The following is a 20,710-nucleotide window of genomic DNA, read 5'->3' on the forward strand; positions in this document are numbered from 1 at the left end:
AGAGCTCAGAAGTTAAATGTGGTGCCTGAGGACAGAGAGCTGTTACACAGAAGAACTCGAGTTCAAACCCATGTTCCTCTGATTCCAGGGCTTGCGTTCTTCCTACTTCACGTGGAAGCTTGCCGCTATCAGAAACAATGTTCCGTGCTCCGAAGTCTGGCCACAACCTGTGTCTGGACATACTGAGTGACTACCGCCATGGCTCTAACCAGTTAACCTCACTAGGCCTTGCTTGGCTCCTCTATAGAAATAAAGACCAGAACTAGATAATTTAACTCTACTAGACTACAATGCAACATACTCTCCTCTTGCCTAATCACTTTTCCTATAAATCGTTCTTCCTTTCTAACCCTTCTTTCATGGTTTATTTCAAATCAGCCCTTTCACTTGCTACACTAAATGGTTTAGTACATTTTCTCACCTCTGGGCCCTTAGAAGGATACTTAATGTACATGGAGTAGGGGGAAGGGGGGAGTGACTTAGAATCTAGGGAGACCCTCAGGAAGCTAAGTCCCATGTAGGTTGTTATCTGCTGGAATTCCTACTGAATGTGCTCTACCCCTATTATCGGGCACAGGGGTGTGGCCCAGAGAGAGAAGTCAAAACATCTGTGGCCTCTAGATGGCCTCATCTCAGGCAATTTCAAATCCTCACCCAGCCCGGCTGTCACCCTTCCCAACTGCAGGACAATTAGGCTTGTTTAGAGGGCCCATTCCCCAAACAAGCTTCAACCCCCTGTCCATAGCTGTGATCCACCGGGTGTGGGAATAAGGGGAAGCACCAGAACTCTCCTTTAACACAGAAGGGTGGCCCATTTCCCAGTCACTGAAGAGAACTGGGTGGGAAGGCCAACTACTTGAAGTCAAGCTATAGGTGCTGTAAGACTAAAATCATTTTGCCTTGGAGACAAGAAAAACTTTGGGGAGACAAAGCCTCCACGGTCAGCACAACCTTCCTGGCCCTTCAACTCTCACCTAGGGGTGATGCTCAGAGTCCCTCCAAGGGGCTCCTCCTGGACCCACTGTTGCAGGACTGATGGCACTGTGCTGAATATGCCTGAGAGACCACAGTAGGACCAGGCCAGGTCCTCCTATGTTACCAGAGACCAGAAAAATGCCAGGCACACAAAAGACAACCTGTTTGAGAAGTTACTCAATGAATAATCTACTCAAAAGCATCCTCTGTAGACCCAATCTCCATCAGTCTCCTCTTTTTCCTTTAACCTTGATTCCCCCACCATAATCCCATACCTGAGCTCTAGACCTCCACATGGAGAAGGGACTCTTGGGTGCTGACATCAAGGGAATGAACTCTCCTGTCTAAAACTGTCAAGTACAAGCCCGAGTAGGCCCTGGCCACTTGGGTAAGAGCAGATGACTGAACTGCAGTGCGGGGAAGGAATGTCTGGAAAGGAGGCTGTCGGGAGGCGGGGCTCTGTGTCACTGGAGAAATTTCAATCTAATTACAAAAATACAAGAACCGCTGTTCTAATCCACCTCAGCAAAATCTCTTGAGGTAGGTCTGCCCCTTTGGGTGGGGGCCGAAGGCATTTCTGAGGTGAGAAAGGGGAGAAGAAAGACTGTGGGGCTGCCTACACTCCTGCGGTGGGAGCCCCTGCACACAGCAGCTTGGCCACTGCGGCAGCCATTGATTTTCCAGGGGTCGATATTCTGCTCCCACAGATCTGCTCGGCTAGAGGTTTAATCACATTGAGTGCTTCTGCTCAACATCTCCCCTGCGCTTCCCCCTCCCCAAACCAATAAAACAAACACCAAACACAAGCAGAGTGGGCAATGGGTAGACGTCTCTGGCCACAGCTGGCCTCCAACCTCAGAAAATCCTAAATGCCAGCTCCGAGGGAGCCAAAGCTACATGCGCAGTCCACATGAAGCTGCAGGGACAGACCCACAGGAGTCAGAGAACCTTTTAACCCTTGAACAACACTCCCATACAGATCCTTCTAAGAATTCTGAGGTTTTACATTAAAAACTCCAGTTTCCCAACTCCTGAAAAAAATAGATCCTAGAACTCCCCACAGTGTAGCAATCAGTTGAAACCTTGTTTTCCAATTTTGTCTCAGTCCCCACCAGGCCTATAAAATACCATGTTACCGATCTGACTAGCCTTGGACACACACCCCTCCTCTGCAAAGGCTTCTCACTTGGGTCAGGAGAGAATGTCTTATCTAGTCAGAAACCACCTCTTGGCCAAAAGTGTACAGTGTTTTAAGGGTCACTAGCTAACAGACTCAAATCTGAAAACACACACACACACACACACACCCCTGAAACTGGGTCAGAGCTGGGCCTGAGTTAGAGCAGTCAAGAACAGTGCATATTTATGGAAAGGGGCTGTTCTAATCCCAGCAGGAAATAAGCACTGTAAAGTTTGAGAAAGCAAAGAAGTTAGGAACTCCCTACTTTCCCCAAGTTAAGCATTTCCTGTTAGGAAAGTCAACCATATAGACCTGGTTCCACCAAGATCATCAGCTGAAATCCTAGAACTTGAGCAAGGAAGGCAAGGGTCAAGGAAAGGGAAGAGGAAAGAAACACAGAAAAGAAGGCAGAGTTCTAGATATGAGAAGTGTAAGGGAGAGGGATGTGTGGCCTTAGGCTTCCACCTCACGTAGCTGCCCCTCAGCAACCAGAAAGCAAAGATACGACGTGCGTAACTAGCGAAGGCAAGGTTGGCACTGTGCTGAGCACAGCTTAGACCGAGGTCCAGGGAGCTCAATGGCCTTCTGAGTTTGGTATTTAAACCCCTAAATATGTATTTGCCAGTGGCCCTCCCTACCATGGCCTACTGGTCTAGATAAAATCCAAAGATTTGGGGGAAGGTATGTAACAAACATATCTGAGAGTAGGGACTGAATAGCATCTTAAACCAGAACAGACAACCATCAGCCCCAAAGGCCTTAAAACCAGAAAAACAACTCTGAACACAGGGAAAGACACAGTAAAGTTCTAAAAGCAGATGAAGGGAAAATGACCAAATATTCTTGATAACAGTTCCTCTGAATACTGATTGATTCAGTTTATTTGGAACTTGATTTTTCTCCTACCTTCCCCCAAATGTCAGGAAATTACCTTCACTTATCTCCATAAACAATATTTAATATTCCTCCCACATCAAAGCTGGCCTTAAAGGGACAGGTTTGCCGACTTTCAGCTTGAGCCTTCAACTTTTAGTTTCCACTTTCAACAAGGCATGGCTTCTTAGCTTCCTTGGAAAAGGTCAAATGGGAAGCAAGCTAGCCGCTGTAGCCGCTTGAAGGTGAGCTCCGCCCAATGGCAATCAGAGATTATGTCACAATACTAGCCAATTCCGTGCTGACACCAAGCGGGGAAGATGGAAGAGCTTCAGGCTGTGGAAGTGGATGGCGCAAGAGAACAAGCCCAATTCCCCAAAGACTGAATGCCAAATATCTTAAAAACATGGAAAAAAGACAACAGAACTCGCTCTATGCTTGATTTATCAGGTATGTTAACAAAGCTCCATACCCCGAGGTCCCTCCCCTCTGGACCCAGTTTGGTGGAACAGTTTCTCACTCTGGTGCAGGCGGGCCCTATTGGTTCTGAAGGACAGCATATGTAGGAGGGCTTGGTTTATTTCTTGTTCAAAAAGCCCAAACACCCCTTTAGCCCTCAGGACAGATGAGACACAGCTTGGCAATCACATATCTGGGAGGCCCCATTTTTTGATTTTGTTGGGTCTTTTTGGAGAAGGACAATGGCAGAAGCTGGGGCATGCACTTCACTGAGGTAATCTCCCAAAGAGCTTTACAGAAGGTTTTAAAGCACCAACGGGGTGCTCCTGGGTGGCTTGGTTGGTTAAGTGTCTGCCTTCAGCTCAGGTCGTGATTCCCGGGGTCCTGGGATTGAGCTGCACATCGGACTCCCTGCTCAACGAGGAGTCTGCTTCTCCCTCCCCTCTTCTCCTGCTCATGCTCACTCGCTGTCTCTCAAATAAATAAAATCTTAAAAAGAAAAAAAAAAAGGCACCAATAGGAGAGAAAGGGAAGTGGGGGGGGGTGGGTGGAAGAAAGCCATGATCACCAAGGCAACGGAGTTCATCCATATGCTGACTCAGGAATTGCAGGAAATTCTGGTTTTTGAGGTTTCTTCCTTCCAAAGTATTTCCTACATCTTCCTGGTGAGTAGACCTAAATCCAGAAACTACAGTATCACTACCTTTGCCTAAAAATCTCAGGCCCATATCTCTACAAACTTCTTCCTCCTCTCCAAAGTGAATATGGCATTCTTTCTCATAAAGAAGCTTTTCCCTGATCCTTTATAGGAGTTGGTCCTCATAGTAAAAGCACTGGACTGGAAGTCCAGAAACAGAATGTTTTCATTTACTAAATGACCTTGGGCAAGTCCTTTACCCTTTCTGGGTCTTAGGTTCCTCATATGTAAGGTTAGGGAGTAAGAGGAAGGGGTGTCAGGTTTGTGTTAGTGTAGTGAACTTTCTGTGGAACAGCTCATGCTGTCTCCATTCTACCTTTTTTTTTTTTTAAAGATTTTATTTATTTGATAGGGAGAGAGAGCACAAGTAGGCAGAGAGGCAGGCAGAGATAGAGGGGGAATAAGGCTCCCCGCTGAGCAGAGAGCCCAATGTGGGATTCGATCCCAGGACCCTGAGATTATGACCTGGGCTGAAGGCAGAGGCCTTTTTTTTTTTTTTTTTTTAAGATTTTATTTATTCATTTGACAGACAGAGATCACAAGTAGGCAGAGAGGCAGGCAGAGAGAGAAAGGGTAAACAGGCTCCATGCTGAGCAGAGAGCCCGATGCGGGGCTTGATCTCAGGATCTTGGGATCACGATCCGAGCCAAAGGCAGAGGCTTTAACCTACTGAGCCACCCAGGCGCCCCTGAAGGCAGAGACTTAACTCACTGAGCCACCCAGGCACCCTAATGTACTCTTCTCTTAATTGTAGGGGTTAAAAAGCTAAAAACCCTAAAATCCCCTTGTGAATGGGTTTAGATATAGTTCAGGTTCTACTAATTAGGAGGAAACTCAAGATTAGATCAAAGTATGGCAGAGACCATATTTCTGTCTCCTTCACTTGTTCCTGCAACAGCATTTTGGCTTCGTCTTCCAGTAAACTGGATGCTGGTTCTGGTGGCAGCAGCTGCTCCTTCTTGACTCTAGCTTACGCATCCCTGGACAGCAGATGTAGAGCAATTAATATAATACGATAGTGGTTTAAAGGTAGGAGTTTCCCGGGTGGGTGAAATCTAGTTTTAGGTCCTGCTCCTGAAGGACGAGCCTAGAGCACGCTTCCTCAATCTTTCCAGCAATTCTGTAAGCCCAAATCCCTATACTAAATCCCTCTCTATTCAACATACCTAGGCCTACGGTTCACTGTAGAAACCACTGCATCTGACGTGGGATTATTAGATGATCCCAAAAGAACAGTTGTGAAGGAAGAAAGGAGAACAGAGTTATTCACAAGGCAAATTCTCTGCCAAGAGAATATTCCCTCTTCTCGGGAAAAACGGAGGAGTTTTAGAACTTTAAAATATATCTGTCCAGAACAAGCTCCTTTACTTCTTCCCTTTTTTACAACCTCCCTGTACTTTCTCCCTCCCACTCTAACGCCAGAGTGGGGGGTCGGGGGCCGCCGAACTGCTCACACGGGACAGAAGGCTGAGTCAGCACATGCTTTCTTTCCATCTCTATACTCTCTGCAAGCTTTTACTCTGCTGAGGATAGCACTACCTGCCCAACCCCGTGTAAGTGTTCTCCGGACTTTAGGGAGGTCTGGGCTAGACAGGGTACCAAGTATCTTCCGCAGCAGCGAGAAACAAGTTTATAAGCTCCAGGTGATAAAGCAGCAGTCCTGACAACCCCGCGCAGCTGGGGAGTGAAGACAGGTTTAACGGCCAAAGATCCCAGCTCGTCTTCTTAGAGCAATTTCTGGTCTAAGCAACGAGCCACCAGCTTCCTGTAGCAGGGCTGGGGACAACCTGAAGAACAAGGTCGAATCCAAGGGGTATGGTTTGCTGGGTGGGAAGGAGGTACTTCCTGCCAGCCCTCAGAAGGGCAAACTCACCCCAGGGGCCATCACACCAGAAGTGAGGCTGTTCGTTTTCAGACTGAAGTTGTTCTGAAGAAAACAAAAGGTTCTAGCAAGAGGAATCTGTGTGAGACACACAGGCAGGAAGCAGAGCTGAGCCACCAGTGACTAGAATAGAAACAGGAAATGGGCCCAGGAACAAGCATACAGTAGTGTGGGGCGAGCCGCACAGGCTCCAGCAGGCACCAGGCAGTATCAGGGCCCAGCAGCGTGACTAAGATGGAGAAGCGGATTGGCCAGCCCTGCCGGAGAACCAGCGTTTGAGAGAAGGGACGGCTACTTGCACAAAGCACATGCTGCTCTGAGCAGTCTGGGCAGATCTGACAGAGGGGGTGGGGATTTCCTTTCTGAGACTTTTTGAGAGCACCTGGGCTACAATTCAAGGGGAACAAGCACAGATACACAGTCAGATATAAAGAAAACAGGTCACCAACCTCAGAAAGGCCCAGGTTCTCTGAGTACCAAAATTGCCAGTGGCATTTTTGTTATTAGCCTCTTGAAAATAAGCCATCAAAAAAGCCTAGGCAAAAACTGTTGGCCTGTTTCCTTTTACCATGAAATGTGACAAAAGGCAACACAGTGTAAAATTTAAATCCTTCAAGCATTTCAATTTTTTAAGCCTTCAGAGGATTTCTGTCACTTCCCCCAGTAAACCTAACAAGAAGCAGGCTGCCAAGCTCAGGTGGGCAGCAAGAACCTGGACTGTTCAGCACAGGTTTCCCGAGTAGCCGGCTGCCTGGCCCAGGAGTTGGATGTGGACCCAATGCCCACGCAGAGGCGCCCGCATGATGCCAGGCCAACAGGAAGAAACTGGGGGAGTCCCAGAGAAAGTATTTCAGCTGGGTTTTGAAGCCGAAGCAGGAGTTTTGCAGGACATTAACAGAGCGGGAAGGTGGATGAGCAGACTCAGTACGAAGACAATGGCAGGAAGGACTGGGGGCTGTGAGGAGCTTGAGGCACGCCTGAGTGGCTGGAGATGAGGCTGCACAGGTCTGCTGGGAGCTGCAGGTGGCCCCACAAAGGGGTCTGGGCTGCAGGCATGGGGAACCAGGGCCCCCCAAAGCACCACAAAACAAGTGGTGGTGGTCTCCCCCTCCTATGTCCCCCACTCAGAGTATAAGTGTTACTAGACACAGTCAGTAGAACTCATTGTATTCCAAAGTCCCCAGCTTGATATTCATCTGAAAATTTTACTCTCCGTTCTCAGGGTCTAACTCCTTGCTTCTAAACCATTAGACAAATGAATCACCTGGGGATCTTGTTAACACTGCTGGATTCAATAAAGCTGGGTGGGACCTGAGAAACTGGGTTTTTGTTTGTTTTAAGATTTTATTTATTTAATACATAGAGATCGGAGAGAGAGAGAGAGAGAGGGACATTGAGAGAGGGAACACAAACAGGGGGAGTGGGAGAGGGAGAAGCAGGCTTCTTGCCAAGCAGGGAGCTTGACACAGGGCTCGATCCCAGAACTCTGGGATCACGACCTGAGCAAAAGGCAGATGCCCAAGTCTGAGCCACTCAGGTGCCCCAGAACCTGCATTTCTAAGACAATTCCCAGGTGACGTCTGTGCTGCTAGATAATGGACCACATTTTTTCAGTAACAAGGCTCTACCTGATTAACATTAGCCTTAATCAGGACACTGTGCTCTAAGAAGAAAGGCACAGAATAGGACTTGCTCCTGTCCAACTCAGGGGGAACCAAAGAACAAAACTCTAGTCAGCTTTCCACTTTCTGAGGGGATTCCCTAGTTGGTTAGTTCCTCTAGACCTGCCCTATCGACTTGGACATGTTCACTCTCCCACCCTTCCCTGTACCACAGCTGCCCTTTTCACAACTCATCTGTGCCTCCCTGACAAGAAGGCCTGGGAAAACAAAAGTGAAATGGAAATCCTTTCAGGACAAGTCTGGTAAATATTAAATGGCAAAGGGGTTGAGGCTTTTGGCTAAACTTGAACAGAGGATCAGACTTTCTTTCTTCTGTTGGGTGGGCTGCTAGGGAAATATTTCATCTGAAATATCAGAGATAGAGAGCTGGATTCAAATCCTGATTCTGATCCTTAGTTTCTTCTAATATAAAAAAGGAGTGGTTACTCAGTACATTTGAATTCCCGCTCTTCTAGGAGGACTGGTGTTGCCTGTAAGCTCCCTTCCTGGCCTTACTCCTGCCCTCTTAAGATTTGGATTCTACAGGAACAACACAGTTCCCTCCCATTTCCTCTTTCCAGATCACTGTAACCCAAGCTCTCTGCGAATGAGAATACCACAGTAGTAAAACATGAGTGCTAATAGCTACAGTTTTATTAAGTGAAATCTAAAGATGGGCTTGGAAATGCAAGTGGTTTAAAAGAAAAAAACCAAAAAACTACAGATAATTTAATAGAGATGAAAAAATTCTAATCCTATTCTCCACCTCATTCCCAGCATCAATGACTTCCACGCCTACCTCTCTAGAAGAAACAAGTATGATCCAGCTCTTCGACTGCAGCCTCTCAGACTTTTCCAGTCAAGGGTACAGTGTCCTTTGTGAGCTAACCCAGTGAGTCCCCTTGATTCCTTTCTTTCACAACTCCTGAAAGATAAGTCTGTTTATACCCTCCTAATATTCTGCCAGCATCTTCACCCTTCAATCCATCTGCCTTATATACATGCGGGTCTTCAGATGAAGCAGAGGAATGCGGGCTGATTCAGCTGCTCCTTCCTTTCAATGCCTTTCGAGAATGCTCTTTACCTTTACGCCTTTCCCTTGTTCATTTCCTTTCTTCCAGCCCTCAGACCTCAGGTCCTCCCCATACATAAAAAGGGACCCCATAACGGGCTTCCTGACGAATCCAACTTTATATTCTCTGAACTATAAATGTGATGTGGACCATCCCCCCCTACCCTGGGCTTCCATAAATAGACACAACCCTTCCTGGTCCTCCTTCAAGCTGACCAGCTTCTGCTGGGTGCTCCTACCTGGTGACCACAGACACTGTCCAGGACTCCTACTGGCTCCTCCCTCCATAAGCCAGGGCCTGGGAGGCCTCCTTCCTTCCTCGGGTTAACGATGAATCACTCCACAGACCGCTCTATGCTCTCTGACTTGACACAGACTCAGCTCTTACCCAAGGTGCAGTCTCCTGTCTCCAACTAGCAGCTAAGCATTTGTTTTTAAACATTCCACTACATGGAACTTAGCTGTTCCCCAAAATGAGTTCCCCAAAATGAATTTTCCTATTAACCTTTCTATTTCTGTAAATGAAATCTCTTTCTCCCCACCCCCCTTCAAGATCATTACATTTTTCTGCCTGCTTTCTCCCAGTTCTACAGAATCCTTCCTGCATAGCTCAGAACTAGGACTAGTTGGCTATGCAAACGCGACAGAGGGGGTACAACTCCACACCTCTCACCAGAATTATTTCAACAGTTTAACTTCTCCCCTTGCTTCCAGACTCTCCCCATTTCAAACCACATTATACATGAATGGATTACTTTTTGTAACATTAATTTTATCATGTTACTGGACAGCCTATCTGCAGGACTCTAAGTTCAAATTCAAATGGCTTACTTGGCCCTAAGCCCTGTAATCTAGCTTTCCCTCCTGCTACTCCCTATCCTCTAGAAGCCTGATCCTGACCAGTCCCCCAGTATCATCTATACTATACCTCACCTCCACCTGGCCTCTGCTCAGGCTATACTTTTCCTTCCCAACCACCCAAGTATGTCCATATCTAGGTCATTCTGAAACTTCTACCATGTTTTTCCTCAACTGTTTAGACATAAATGATCACTGTCTTCCCCAAACTAGGAAAGCACCCGTTATAACATTCAGGCATACATTCTTCTGTTTTACTATATAAACAAAGAAGAATACTTGAGGGCAGCAACCAAGTGATATTCAAATCACAGGCTACCTCAGAAGTCATCAAAGTCTAACCCTTGTCTAATGCCTGTCTGCCTTCCATAGAATATCACAACAAACACTGTACTAGCTTTTACTGGAGGGATGGGAAACCATTTTTTAAAAATATTTTATTTATTTATTTGACAGAGATCACAAGTAGGCAGAGACAGGCAGAGAGAAAGGAGGAACCAGGCTCCCCGCGGAGCAGAGAGCCCGATGTGGGGCTCGATCCCAGGACCCTGAGATCATGACCTGAGCCAAAGGCCGAGGCTTTAACCCACTGAAGCACCCAGCCGCTCCCCACCCCGACCGTTTTTTTTGTTTGGGTTTAAATATCCTTATCCTCCGGATCACAAAAGAACTTGTGTCACACTTGGGCTTAAACGCATAGGCAAGAGGTAGCCAGGTTTTTAAAGCAGTAATGTTCACTTGCCAGAATTTTTTTTTAAAGATCTATTTATTTATTTGAGAGTCAGAGAAAGAGAGAGAAAGAGACATAAGCAGACTCCCCACCGAGTGGGGAACCTGACAACGATGGAGGGTTCAATCCCAGATCCCTGAGATCATGATCTGACCCAAACCCAAGAGTCAGACATTTACCGGACTGGGTCACCCAGGCGCCCCCCGGATTTGATTTTTTTTAAGATGAGTACTCTGGTGATTATGGTGAGGACAGACTTGGAAGGAAAAGGAATAAAACAGCCAGGGCAAGATACTAGGTGGGAAGTAACAGGGTCCTTTAAAAAAAAAAAAAGGCAATGGATAGGACAGGGGGAACCAGATTCAAAAACCATTTCTGAGGTAGACTGGGATTTGGTGACCAACTTCTGGAAGGAATCCAGTGAGTGGCACACGGAGAACCCCCAGGGGGGTACTGCAGTTAAAGGCTGCCCTACCCAGGAACAGACTGCACTGGGGCCACGGCTGCAGGCAGTCTGTTTCGCCCAAGTCAAGATCTTTTCTTTCTACCATTTTCAAGCCACGGCCTTCCCTCCAGATCACCAAGACTTACACTACAGTGTAAGTTACCACTGTTATTCAGTTACCACTGTGGCTTCCTAGTCTTGTGATTTTTTTTCTTCCCTTGTTAAAGGACTACTACCTAAACCCACTGTTATTCAAATATGGTTTTTGGAACTTAAGCACCATGTGAGAGCTTGCTAGAAATGCAAATTCTTACTCCCACCTACTGAACTGGAATCTCTCTGGGTAGAGGTCAGTAATCTGTGTTTTAATTAATCTCCAGATGATTCTCACTGCATGCTGAAGTTTTGAGAAGCACTGATCTAGTTAACCTTTCCAGATCTGGGCTTTCAATCCTGTATCTATTCTCCACCACTGAATGGAAGCTCTATCCCAAGTACACTTTCAGACTATAATGTAAATTTACAAATGTGCCCCAGTAAGAAAAAAATTGGGAAGCATTCATTATTCTAGGGAAACCACATACACTTGAGTAAATCATTTAAGCAGAACCTTTTAAAGATGCAACTCCAAGTCATTCCCTGAAATGATTATAATCAAAAGTCAGATACTAATTTTCAGATAAGACCCTTAAAGATTTTGCCCCAAACTAAAGGAAATTAAAGACTTAATAAAACACCTAGAGGTTCCCTTACAAGAACCTTCTTACCGTAAGGTGAAGTAGTAGCTATTTTACAAGATAAACGACAAACCCTAACCTCACTTCTTCCTAAAAACACTGTCAGGAGCACAAATAAATTAATTCGTCCTCTAAAATGGAGTTTAGGCCTTCCCGTAAAGGCCGTGATACTTGCCTTTCCCTCGCAGTGAAAACAACAATCTTACAATATGGTCAAGCTGTTCCCTGTCAGACATACACTTTCTGAATGAACGATGTAATACATACTGCTCAGGTTCATTCATTCCCTGAATTGGTGCCTACTTTATGCCAGGCACTATGATGGCCATGAGCAAGACAGAGACTGTCAGCCCTCACTGAGCTTGTGTCAAGTAAGTAATTGAAATTACACTTGAGATAAATACTGACAAAAAACACGGGTGTTAAGACAGTCTATTTTAGCAAAGGAACCTGACACAGTTTGGATTAGTGGATCTCTACCAGAGCTACAAATCAGAATCGGCAGGGACAGCTGGTCAACTGCTGTCAACCCCAAATAAGTCAGAACTCTGTGAACCCCAGCCACTGGTTTTTAAAGATCATTTACTCCCCAGATAATTCTAATACATAGCCAAGGTAGAGAACCACTCGTCTGGGGCATCATGTGATAGATGTTAGGGGCACACACAGTAACACAGTGCCTACTCTCCAGAAGCTTACCATCAAGTGACAGAGACCCAAGTGTCGTAGTATCAGCAAATTGCTCTGGTGACAGTAAAGCAAAGAAACCTCAAGATACAGGATAGTGTTTCTCCTGGTATAAGGATGGGGAAGTGATCCCAGAGGGCCATATAAGGTGCGTAACTATGTGAGCAAGGTTTGATTTTTTTTTTTTAAAGATTTTATTTTTCTTTATTCGACAGAGAGAGACACAGTGAGAGAGGGAACACAAGCTGGGGGAGTTGGAGAGGGAGAAGCAGGCTCCCTGCTGAGCAAAGAGCCCAATGTGGGACTCGAGCCCAGGACCCTGAGATCATGACCTGAGCTGAAAGCAGACACTTAACGACTGAGCCACCTAGGCATCCCGCAAGGTTTGATTTCTAAAGGTGGGTCCTCATGCCCTGAATCATTCTTTATACCTTTTTTTTTTTTTTTTAAAGATTTTATTTATTTATTTGACAGAGAGATCACAAGCAGGCAGAGAAGCAGGCAGAGAGAGAGGGGGAAGCAGGTTCCCCGCTGAGCAGAGAGCCCGATGCAGGGCTTGATTCCAGGACACTGAGATCATGACCCAAGCCGAAGGCAGAGGCTTAATCCACTGAGCCACCCAGGCACCCCTCTTTATACCTTTTAATGTATCTTAAATATTGCAGTTTTTTTGTTTTTTAAATAAAAACTGACTTTAGTCAGTGAGGGCATCACAGAAGTTATTTAAGCTGAGTTTTGACATTTGATTAGGAAGTTTTCTGAAGAAATAATCTTGAAGATGTAGCCTGAAATATGACAAGAGGAGTTAGGAGGAAACGTGTCTTAGGCAAAGGGAAGGGTCTGTGCAGAGGTCTGGAAGCAGAAAAAAGCATGGAGCCTTACAAAACTGAGACAAAGTCAATAACAAGGCAAACAGCAAAACAGGATGAAGTACAGGTTCTCAAAGTGCCATCCCTGGCCTACAGCATCAGCAGCATCAAGGAACTTGTTACAAATGCGAAGTCTCAGGCCTCATTCCAGACCTAAATCAGAAGCAGGGGGCAGCCTACATAATATTAAGGATTTTGGATTTTATTCTAAGATTAATGAAAAACAATTGAGAGATTTTAAACAGAGGGACAACATAATCAGGATAATAGCAGCTAAATGGTTTGGCATTAACAGCAGAGCAAAAACTCCTCAAAATCTAATTTTTGTAATAATCAGGATCGGAAAACATAATAAGTCTTTACATCAAGGGTCACAATCATAAAGCCTTTAGGACTATGTGGTAAGGTGAATGAACAAAGAGGAGGACGTGGAGAACTGGAGAGGCTGCCCTCCAGTCAGCCCAGCTTCCGTTCCAGAGCCAAACACCAAGAGGCGCCCCACAAACACCCGCTGAGAGAAGGAGCGCAGCGGCAAACCTCGGGATCCCTTGACACAACTGCTTCGGGAAAGAGTGGGCCCCTTCTAGGGAATCCCGACTTCTCCTTTCTTCCAATGTGACGGTTTCTCAGCCTGGGTAGGCAAATCTGGCATCAAACCAAAATTTCAAAGAATAACCACCTTTTGTTTCTTAGTCCAAATAGCAGAGGGATAAAAAGCAATTCAACAAACAAGATGCCAATAACCCAGCCAACTCACCTCCCACATAGAGCTTCTACCACAGAGCAAATGACCCATTTGGATGAATTCACAGGAGAAGCCTGAGCTTGGGAAGGCTCCCTGTGATAGGCCGCCCAGGAACAATCCTCTCCTGCCAGTGCCCTCACTTCGGCAGGTCAAATCGGAAGCTCTGGATGTGACAGTACAAGGCTCTCAACCCTGTTTGTATGCTAGCTTCTCAGGACTGAAAAATGACACAGTTCCGCTGGAAGATTACCAGGAGCAAGCAGAAACTTTCTGACGGGGAGCAACTTAAAGCACTGGCAAAAAATCCACTGATTCGGTTTCTTGCCACAGCAGCACCTCACTCAGATTCGGTCAGCTACAGACCACAGATGAGGAGGGAGTAGGTACACACTTTTGACTGAATCAGGTTAAAAAACACATTCCAGTGAGGTCTGGGATGCAGAAAAGGATTGCAACAGTCCTTAATAAAAAGGGAACAAAGAGGGATTGCCTTATCCAGACACATCCTCACCCAATTCCTCAACTGAGAAAGTCCGCAGACTCAGGGGGCCCGCCTGACAGTGGCTATGCCCATGGCCTGGGATGCCTGCACAATGGGTACCGAGGGAATCCGGAGACCTTGCCCCACGCAGGTTATGGCTCAGAGATCTTCAGGGGAAGCCAGGGGAGGCTTCGTGATGATGAGAGTTCCTGCCTCCTACTTATTCCTTAAAGATCCAGAGATCATTTTCTCCCAAGTCAGAGTAACTGAAGAGATAGGCTTCAAATCAGAGTAGAATAAAGATTTCTAAAGACCTTTTTTTATCTAGACACATGTGGCTGAATTTCTATTTACTAACCGAATCAGGATTGGTAATGGAGGGCTTGTCTACCAATGGTCATACTAGATTTTAGAGCAGCCCATTTTATTCCCGTGCCCAGCAGATTAATTTTCAGAACCTGTGTGACTGGCCCGCACATAGTACTAGAGCTAAGATGAGGGGTAAGTGTTCCCAGAACCAGTCTACTTTTAACTAGTTGGTGCGGTCTCTCAGGTATCAAGTAGAGTCCGTATGTCCTCTGAGATAATGAGAATCTCTGACATTTAGGGAGTGCCCACAATGCATGAGCACTCTATTTTAATCTATCTCATGTTAGTTACCGCTCCATGATTAGGATCATTTTACAGATGCAAAAACAAAGGCAGGAGAAGGTTAAGTGACTTGCCCAAGGGTACAGAGTTAGTGGCTGAGTCAAAATGCAGACCCAGGAGCTCTGGCTCTAGAGCCCAAGCTCTTCATCAGCAGAATGTACTGCCTTTCTCAGGATACAATCAGTTCATCCACAAACAGCAATCAAGCATCTGGGCACCAAGCACTCTACTAGACAAAAGCACCTATTCACACAAAACAACCAGAAAAACTGCTTTTACTCAGCCCATGCTCAAAGGGACCATCCAAGCTGAATGCACCCCAGCTCGCACTTCCTAGCTAAATACTAAGACAAAAACCTAAAAATTAAACACTCAAAAATAAGGTCAAAACAACCCCGAAACTTCTCTCAACTTTGATAGAGAGCGAATAGTGCTTCCAATATCTTCATCTTCTCTGTCCCTTACCTGGTTCATGCCTCAGGGCCCAAGATTTAAAAAAAAATAAAACACGAAACCAGAAAACTCTAAATAGAGATCACCAAACCTATTCCCCAGGCAGCCAGCCAAAACAGATATTCCACAAGATCAGTCCATAAATTCCTATTTAGAATTTTCAACCTGAATTCAAGGAATAGCTAATTGTTTATTTAGGTCATACCACCAAAACATCCAACCAGAAACCAGTTTTCTTTGCTTTCCTCTCTGCCCCATCATCTTTTAGAGGTTGGCAAGAATACTCACAGGCAAGCTTGAGGGTCTTGACTGAAGACTCAGGTTCATATCTTCTTGCCCTCCCTTACTGGAGGGGGCTGAGGATGCCTGAGACCCAAATGAATCTTGAGATAACTCCTAAAATAAGAAAAACAAAATGCTGTGAAGGCCTGGTATTGGTAAACCAGGCAAGCTTGCTTCATGGTGAAAGGGCTACAGGAGTGTCTCACAGAGGGCAGGTGGGACCAAGAAACTGGCCAACTACCCACGATATTATCTGAAGGCAGAAAAATACAAGGTGTGGCTCTTAAGACAGGAAGGTCAGCGAGCACCAGGTGACGTATGGAAGGGTTAAATCACTACATTGTACACTTGAAACTAATATGACACTGTACGTTAACTAACTGGAATTAAAAACTTAAAAATAGAAGAAAAAAAAAAAAGACTGTCAACAGTGCATTTAAGACTCTGAACAGCACTGCTGACCATTTATCGGCACAGACAGCTATTCCTTGGGGTTAAATGCTGAAGTACAGCTAACTACAAGGTTTTTTATAATCAATCAAGGAATGAAACCAATTAATTAAAAAAAAACAAACCTCATGCCAGAACCTCTACAATAAAATGAGTACTGCTTCCTTCAAAATGAAACTGCCTTGGGATGAGATATTTATTCCAATAATGCCATCAATGCACAGAATCTTTAGTTGACCTGTCATCTGGTCACATCCCCTCTTTTTTGCTCTTAAAAGAATAAAGCCCAAATTGTTATTTTTAGGCTTTATCACCTACCTTGCTCACAGACATGGCTACAAAGGAATTTTAGCTATTTCCTAAAATCAAATCCACCTTCAACAAATCAAACTTGCCACCACTGAGACTGTTCTAAAGAATGTTCTAAGAATGTGATGTCAGCTCTGATGGCAGTTTCAAATGAAGGGGTCCAAACTATTCTCAGCAATGGCAGAATGTAACGGCAGCTGGAATGAACATACAGTACACAGCCTCCCAAAGTTAACTTTTCAAAAAGAACCAAACTCACTTGAATGCTCAGTTCTGAATGCTAGTTTATAAAAAAAAACAAAAACAAAACAAACAAAAGTCCCATTATCTTTTAATTTCTTATCGGTCTATGCAACTTCCCATTGCCCTATTTCTTCATCAGTAAGAAGAGCCACAGGTTTTTAATGCAGTTAAGAAGGTTATGCCTTTATTAGTTCAATCAATCCAGTTAACATGTTTACCCACAGTTTAATTGGTTTTTAAGTGCACATGAGAGAATAATTTGTACGGCAAAGTTCTCCTGACACCAAGCCCCAAGCTGTCTGTGGTCACACGCAGGCAAGGGCAAGAGGCAAGGGCGAGAGGCAGGGGCACCTTACCTGTGGTGGAGGGAAGCGCTGCTGGGAATAGGCAGTTTGCTGCGACTGCTGAGACTGGGGCTGAGGGTATGCAGCCTGCTGGGAGAGCGTCGAGGAGGCTGGCTGCTGAGGTTGCTGCTGCTGGTAGGGAGACTGTGCCTGCGGCTGTGAGTAAGGGGGCTGGCTCTGGGGGTGCTGCTGGGTGGTGGACTGCTGGGAGGGGTATGGAGTCGGGGACTGCTGATGTGGAGGCTGGGATGGCTGCTGGGAGTAGGGAGGCTGAGAAGCCTGGAGCTGTGGTGGCTGAGATTGCGGCTGCTGCTGATAGGAAGGCTGGGCGTGAGGGTTCTGGGACGGTGGCTGCTGGGAGTAGGGTGGCTGCTGCTGCTGGGGGTGAGGACTTTGCTGGTTGTAATATGGAGTCTGGCCCTGCTGACCATACCCACTGGGGCCTTGTTGTCCATAAGGAGGAATCTGTAGGAAAGGAAAGGATACTTTTAGCACAGACTCTTCTGGATGAAGAAAGGTATTCTATCCGACTACAGCCTGGGGATGGGTATAGGAAGCAGGCAAGCCCAGCCTCCCACTTAGAAGGCCCATGATTTTTCCTACCATCCCTCTCTAAACTGAGCCAGAAGGACAGCCCAGCTGGGTTACTAGTTGGTTTGTTTACAAGTGGACTGCATTTGTCTACAGAAAATTGACATTAATATCTGGGCAACTTTTAAGAGTTTGAGAGCAGCCATTTTCACCAGGGAACCTCTTCTTTATCACAGCCTAAACTGTTTTGTAAGTGCTAGGAATCTGTATCCTCGCCACGACAAATGGTCAACAGCAGCGTGGCTCAGCCAACGAAAAACGTAGGGTTTAATAGCCCAGACAGTGTGCAAATCATTAAGCTACTCTGGTTCTCTTTTTCATTCAGTCTTCATTCAAAAATATCTAAGAGCCTACTTGCTTGATTGTACCAGGCTCAATTCTAGGCACTGGGGGTATATCTGGTAAGAAGGCAAAACAAAAAAACAACCAACCCCGTAATACCCATCCATCTCTCCATCCATCTGCTCACCAGAAAAACAAAAACAACAAACAAGCCCCCAAACAAACAAACCCCAGAGTGACATTATCCTATTTTCCATATTTAAAGAGCTACTTTGCTTTAAAGTCTTAGAAATAAAGTTAGGTTTTATATTCTGCCCATCACCATTTTCAGTATGAGTATTACTCAAATATAAATCATAGAAAATGCTGTCAAAACAAAAAATGACAATAGATAATGGTGCAGATGGCCAGACAAAAGGAGACGAGGGATATCTTTACATTTGTAACAGCACTGTTAGCATCGCTACTGTTCAATCTTCCCTTTTTCTTCTATTCCCAGTCCCTCCTAATCTTTCATTTTGAGTGAGACAGCTATATGTCGAAGGCCTTTGGAAACACGAAGGGCCTTTTCCATTCCCAGGGGACAAGGCACGAGAGGATTTTCCTGATTATAGTGGATTGGTGCCCAGCCCCTGCCTTTTCTCCCCCACATCCTTTGGAGATCACTATTCAGTGGGTACAAGCAGGCCAGCCAGGTCAAAGGACACAGATGACAAAGGTAACCGCCTATGGCCGGGGAACAGTTTTTCTGTGAGCACACGTGGCATGATGACCACAACTTTGGCCTTGTAAGCAGCATACTGTAGACAACTGAGCCCACTGGCCTATGCTCCTGTTGAGAGGTTTAGATGCCAAAGACTCATTCTGAGTTTACAGCTCAAGTCCAGATCACGGACAGCAACAAGGGTTAAGGTAATTGGAGTCACCATCTACCTGCTGTGCATAAGAGAGGCCGCCCATGGCACTCTGCGCCCGGCCCTGCATGGCCATTGGGTACCGCTGCGGGGTCTGGGACCCATATGGCTGCCCTGGATACCCATGTCCTTGCTGCGGTCCTGATGAAGGTCCCTGTTGTTGCGAGTATGGGTTAGTCCCGCCATATGGCTGAGGTCTCATCTTGCCCATCTGATCCATTGGACTGGATGGCTACAAAATAAAAAGCATTTCATTAACCTGAAGCTTTGACAGCCTCTGGCCAATATGAACATAAACCCAAGCGTACAGATCTGTATGCCACATAGGAAAACAGTTACTGTGAAAAAGTAGTGGTACAGACCCAGTAATCCTCGGGCAAGTCATTTAACCTTCCTCATAACCTTGGTTTTACCCTATGTGAAATGAAAATACCACTATGAAAGCTATGTACTACTTTGTGAGTGTGGCACTACTTGAGATCCAAGGGACAGGCCAGGTGTGAACCAATGAATATATGCACCCTCTAGTGCGGAAATCAGAACAAAGACCCTTCAGATGTGAGAGGCCAGTGCTGCTATGCTCTGCCATCATCTTGTTCAACACCATCAAAACTAATGCTTCAATACTGTGGTTGGGGATTCAAATACTTAAGTATCTAGATGCTTCTATTCTTTAAATGGTGGACTCTTTCTTCTTGCAAGTCTGTAGCTTGTTTACACTATGGCACAAGCAATTACGTTTATGCTTTCTTCTCAATGGGTAACATGGCTAAGTTACAGCTGTTGACTCTGAATTTAGAGCCTTGGCCATCTCAACTGAAAAGTTCATCTCTTTTAATATTCAAAGGTTTGAATGTGTAAGGATAGAATTTTTATCTCCTTAAAGGACAAGATATACAGGTACACCAATAATGGAAGCTTAAAGTATAATTCACAAGTATTTGGCTACTAACATGGCTTTCTTTCAGCTCTATGTGGGACAACAGGTTCAATCAGCTCATTCACTTTCTGACATAACTCTATCCTACTGGAGCTATATACAGGACAGAGTCCAGCATGTTTTCCAGCTAGTGATGCCTACCTATACTGATGGGTGGGGTGTGTCATTAAAGACCTTAAATAGATACACCAGAGTTGAAGAGTAGGCCTGGACTTGACACAAAACTTGAAAACCGAATGTTGAATTGGGAATGGGGAATAGATATTAACACTCTGGGCCTGAATAACATTAGCTCTCAAATTAAGGATTCAGTGGTTCTCAAATTTTAGAATGAATCAAAATCACCTAGAGGGCTTTTTAAAACACAGACTAATGAGACCCACCCCTAGAGTGTCTGACTCTACAGGTTCAGGGTCAGGCCTAAGCTATGCACTTGTAATAGTTCCCCCAGTGATGTTGATGCTGCTGGCTAAGGGCCACACTTTAAGAACCACTGGTCTAGATTATACCTAGGGTCCTTCCTCTTCTGCTTTTCTATAACTAATGTTCTATAATTTAAGGTGGATAAGACCTTAAAAAACAATCAAAGCCCTCTAAGATAAGGGGAGGGAGGCACACTGAGATAACTGGTTTTCTGTACATGTCTTTCTTGGGGGACAGAGTACTACCTAAGTGTTTTATAATAGAGGGAAAGTCAAGTTGTTATACGGAAAATGGTAAGACAAAAAGCCACAGAAACTGTCCTTCTAAACACCAAAAGGAAAAAAAGCAGAGTCAAAATTCTTAGGTTGCAGCAAAATCTCAGCTAAAAAGGTAACAGTGAGGATGGAAGTACCCTTCAAGTTTCCAGAACTTAGAACTCACCTACAGTGAACCACAGTAAAACCGTATCCCAAATCA

The 20,710-nt window shown here is 45.4% G+C and overlaps 1 protein-coding gene across 2 annotated transcripts in view; it reads right to left on the reverse strand.

Moving 5' to 3' along the window:
- The window catches only part of ARID1A (AT-rich interaction domain 1A), a 69,498-nt gene that overhangs the window by 23,808 nt on the left and 24,980 nt on the right, over positions 1-20,710 (reverse strand). For both annotated transcript variants that reach the window (XM_045997147.1, XM_045997138.1), the window contains exons 2-4: positions 18,890-19,102; positions 17,096-17,548; positions 15,744-15,851 (exon numbers count right to left, since the gene is read on the reverse strand). In XM_045997147.1, the coding sequence (XP_045853103.1) occupies positions 15,744-15,851; positions 17,096-17,548; positions 18,890-19,102 (774 nt within the window). The remainder of the gene's footprint in view (positions 1-15,743; positions 15,852-17,095; positions 17,549-18,889; positions 19,103-20,710) is intronic.

Source organism: Meles meles, chromosome 1 (genome assembly GCF_922984935.1).
Source record: "Meles meles chromosome 1, mMelMel3.1 paternal haplotype, whole genome shotgun sequence".
Taxonomy (NCBI): domain Eukaryota; kingdom Metazoa; phylum Chordata; class Mammalia; order Carnivora; family Mustelidae; genus Meles; species Meles meles.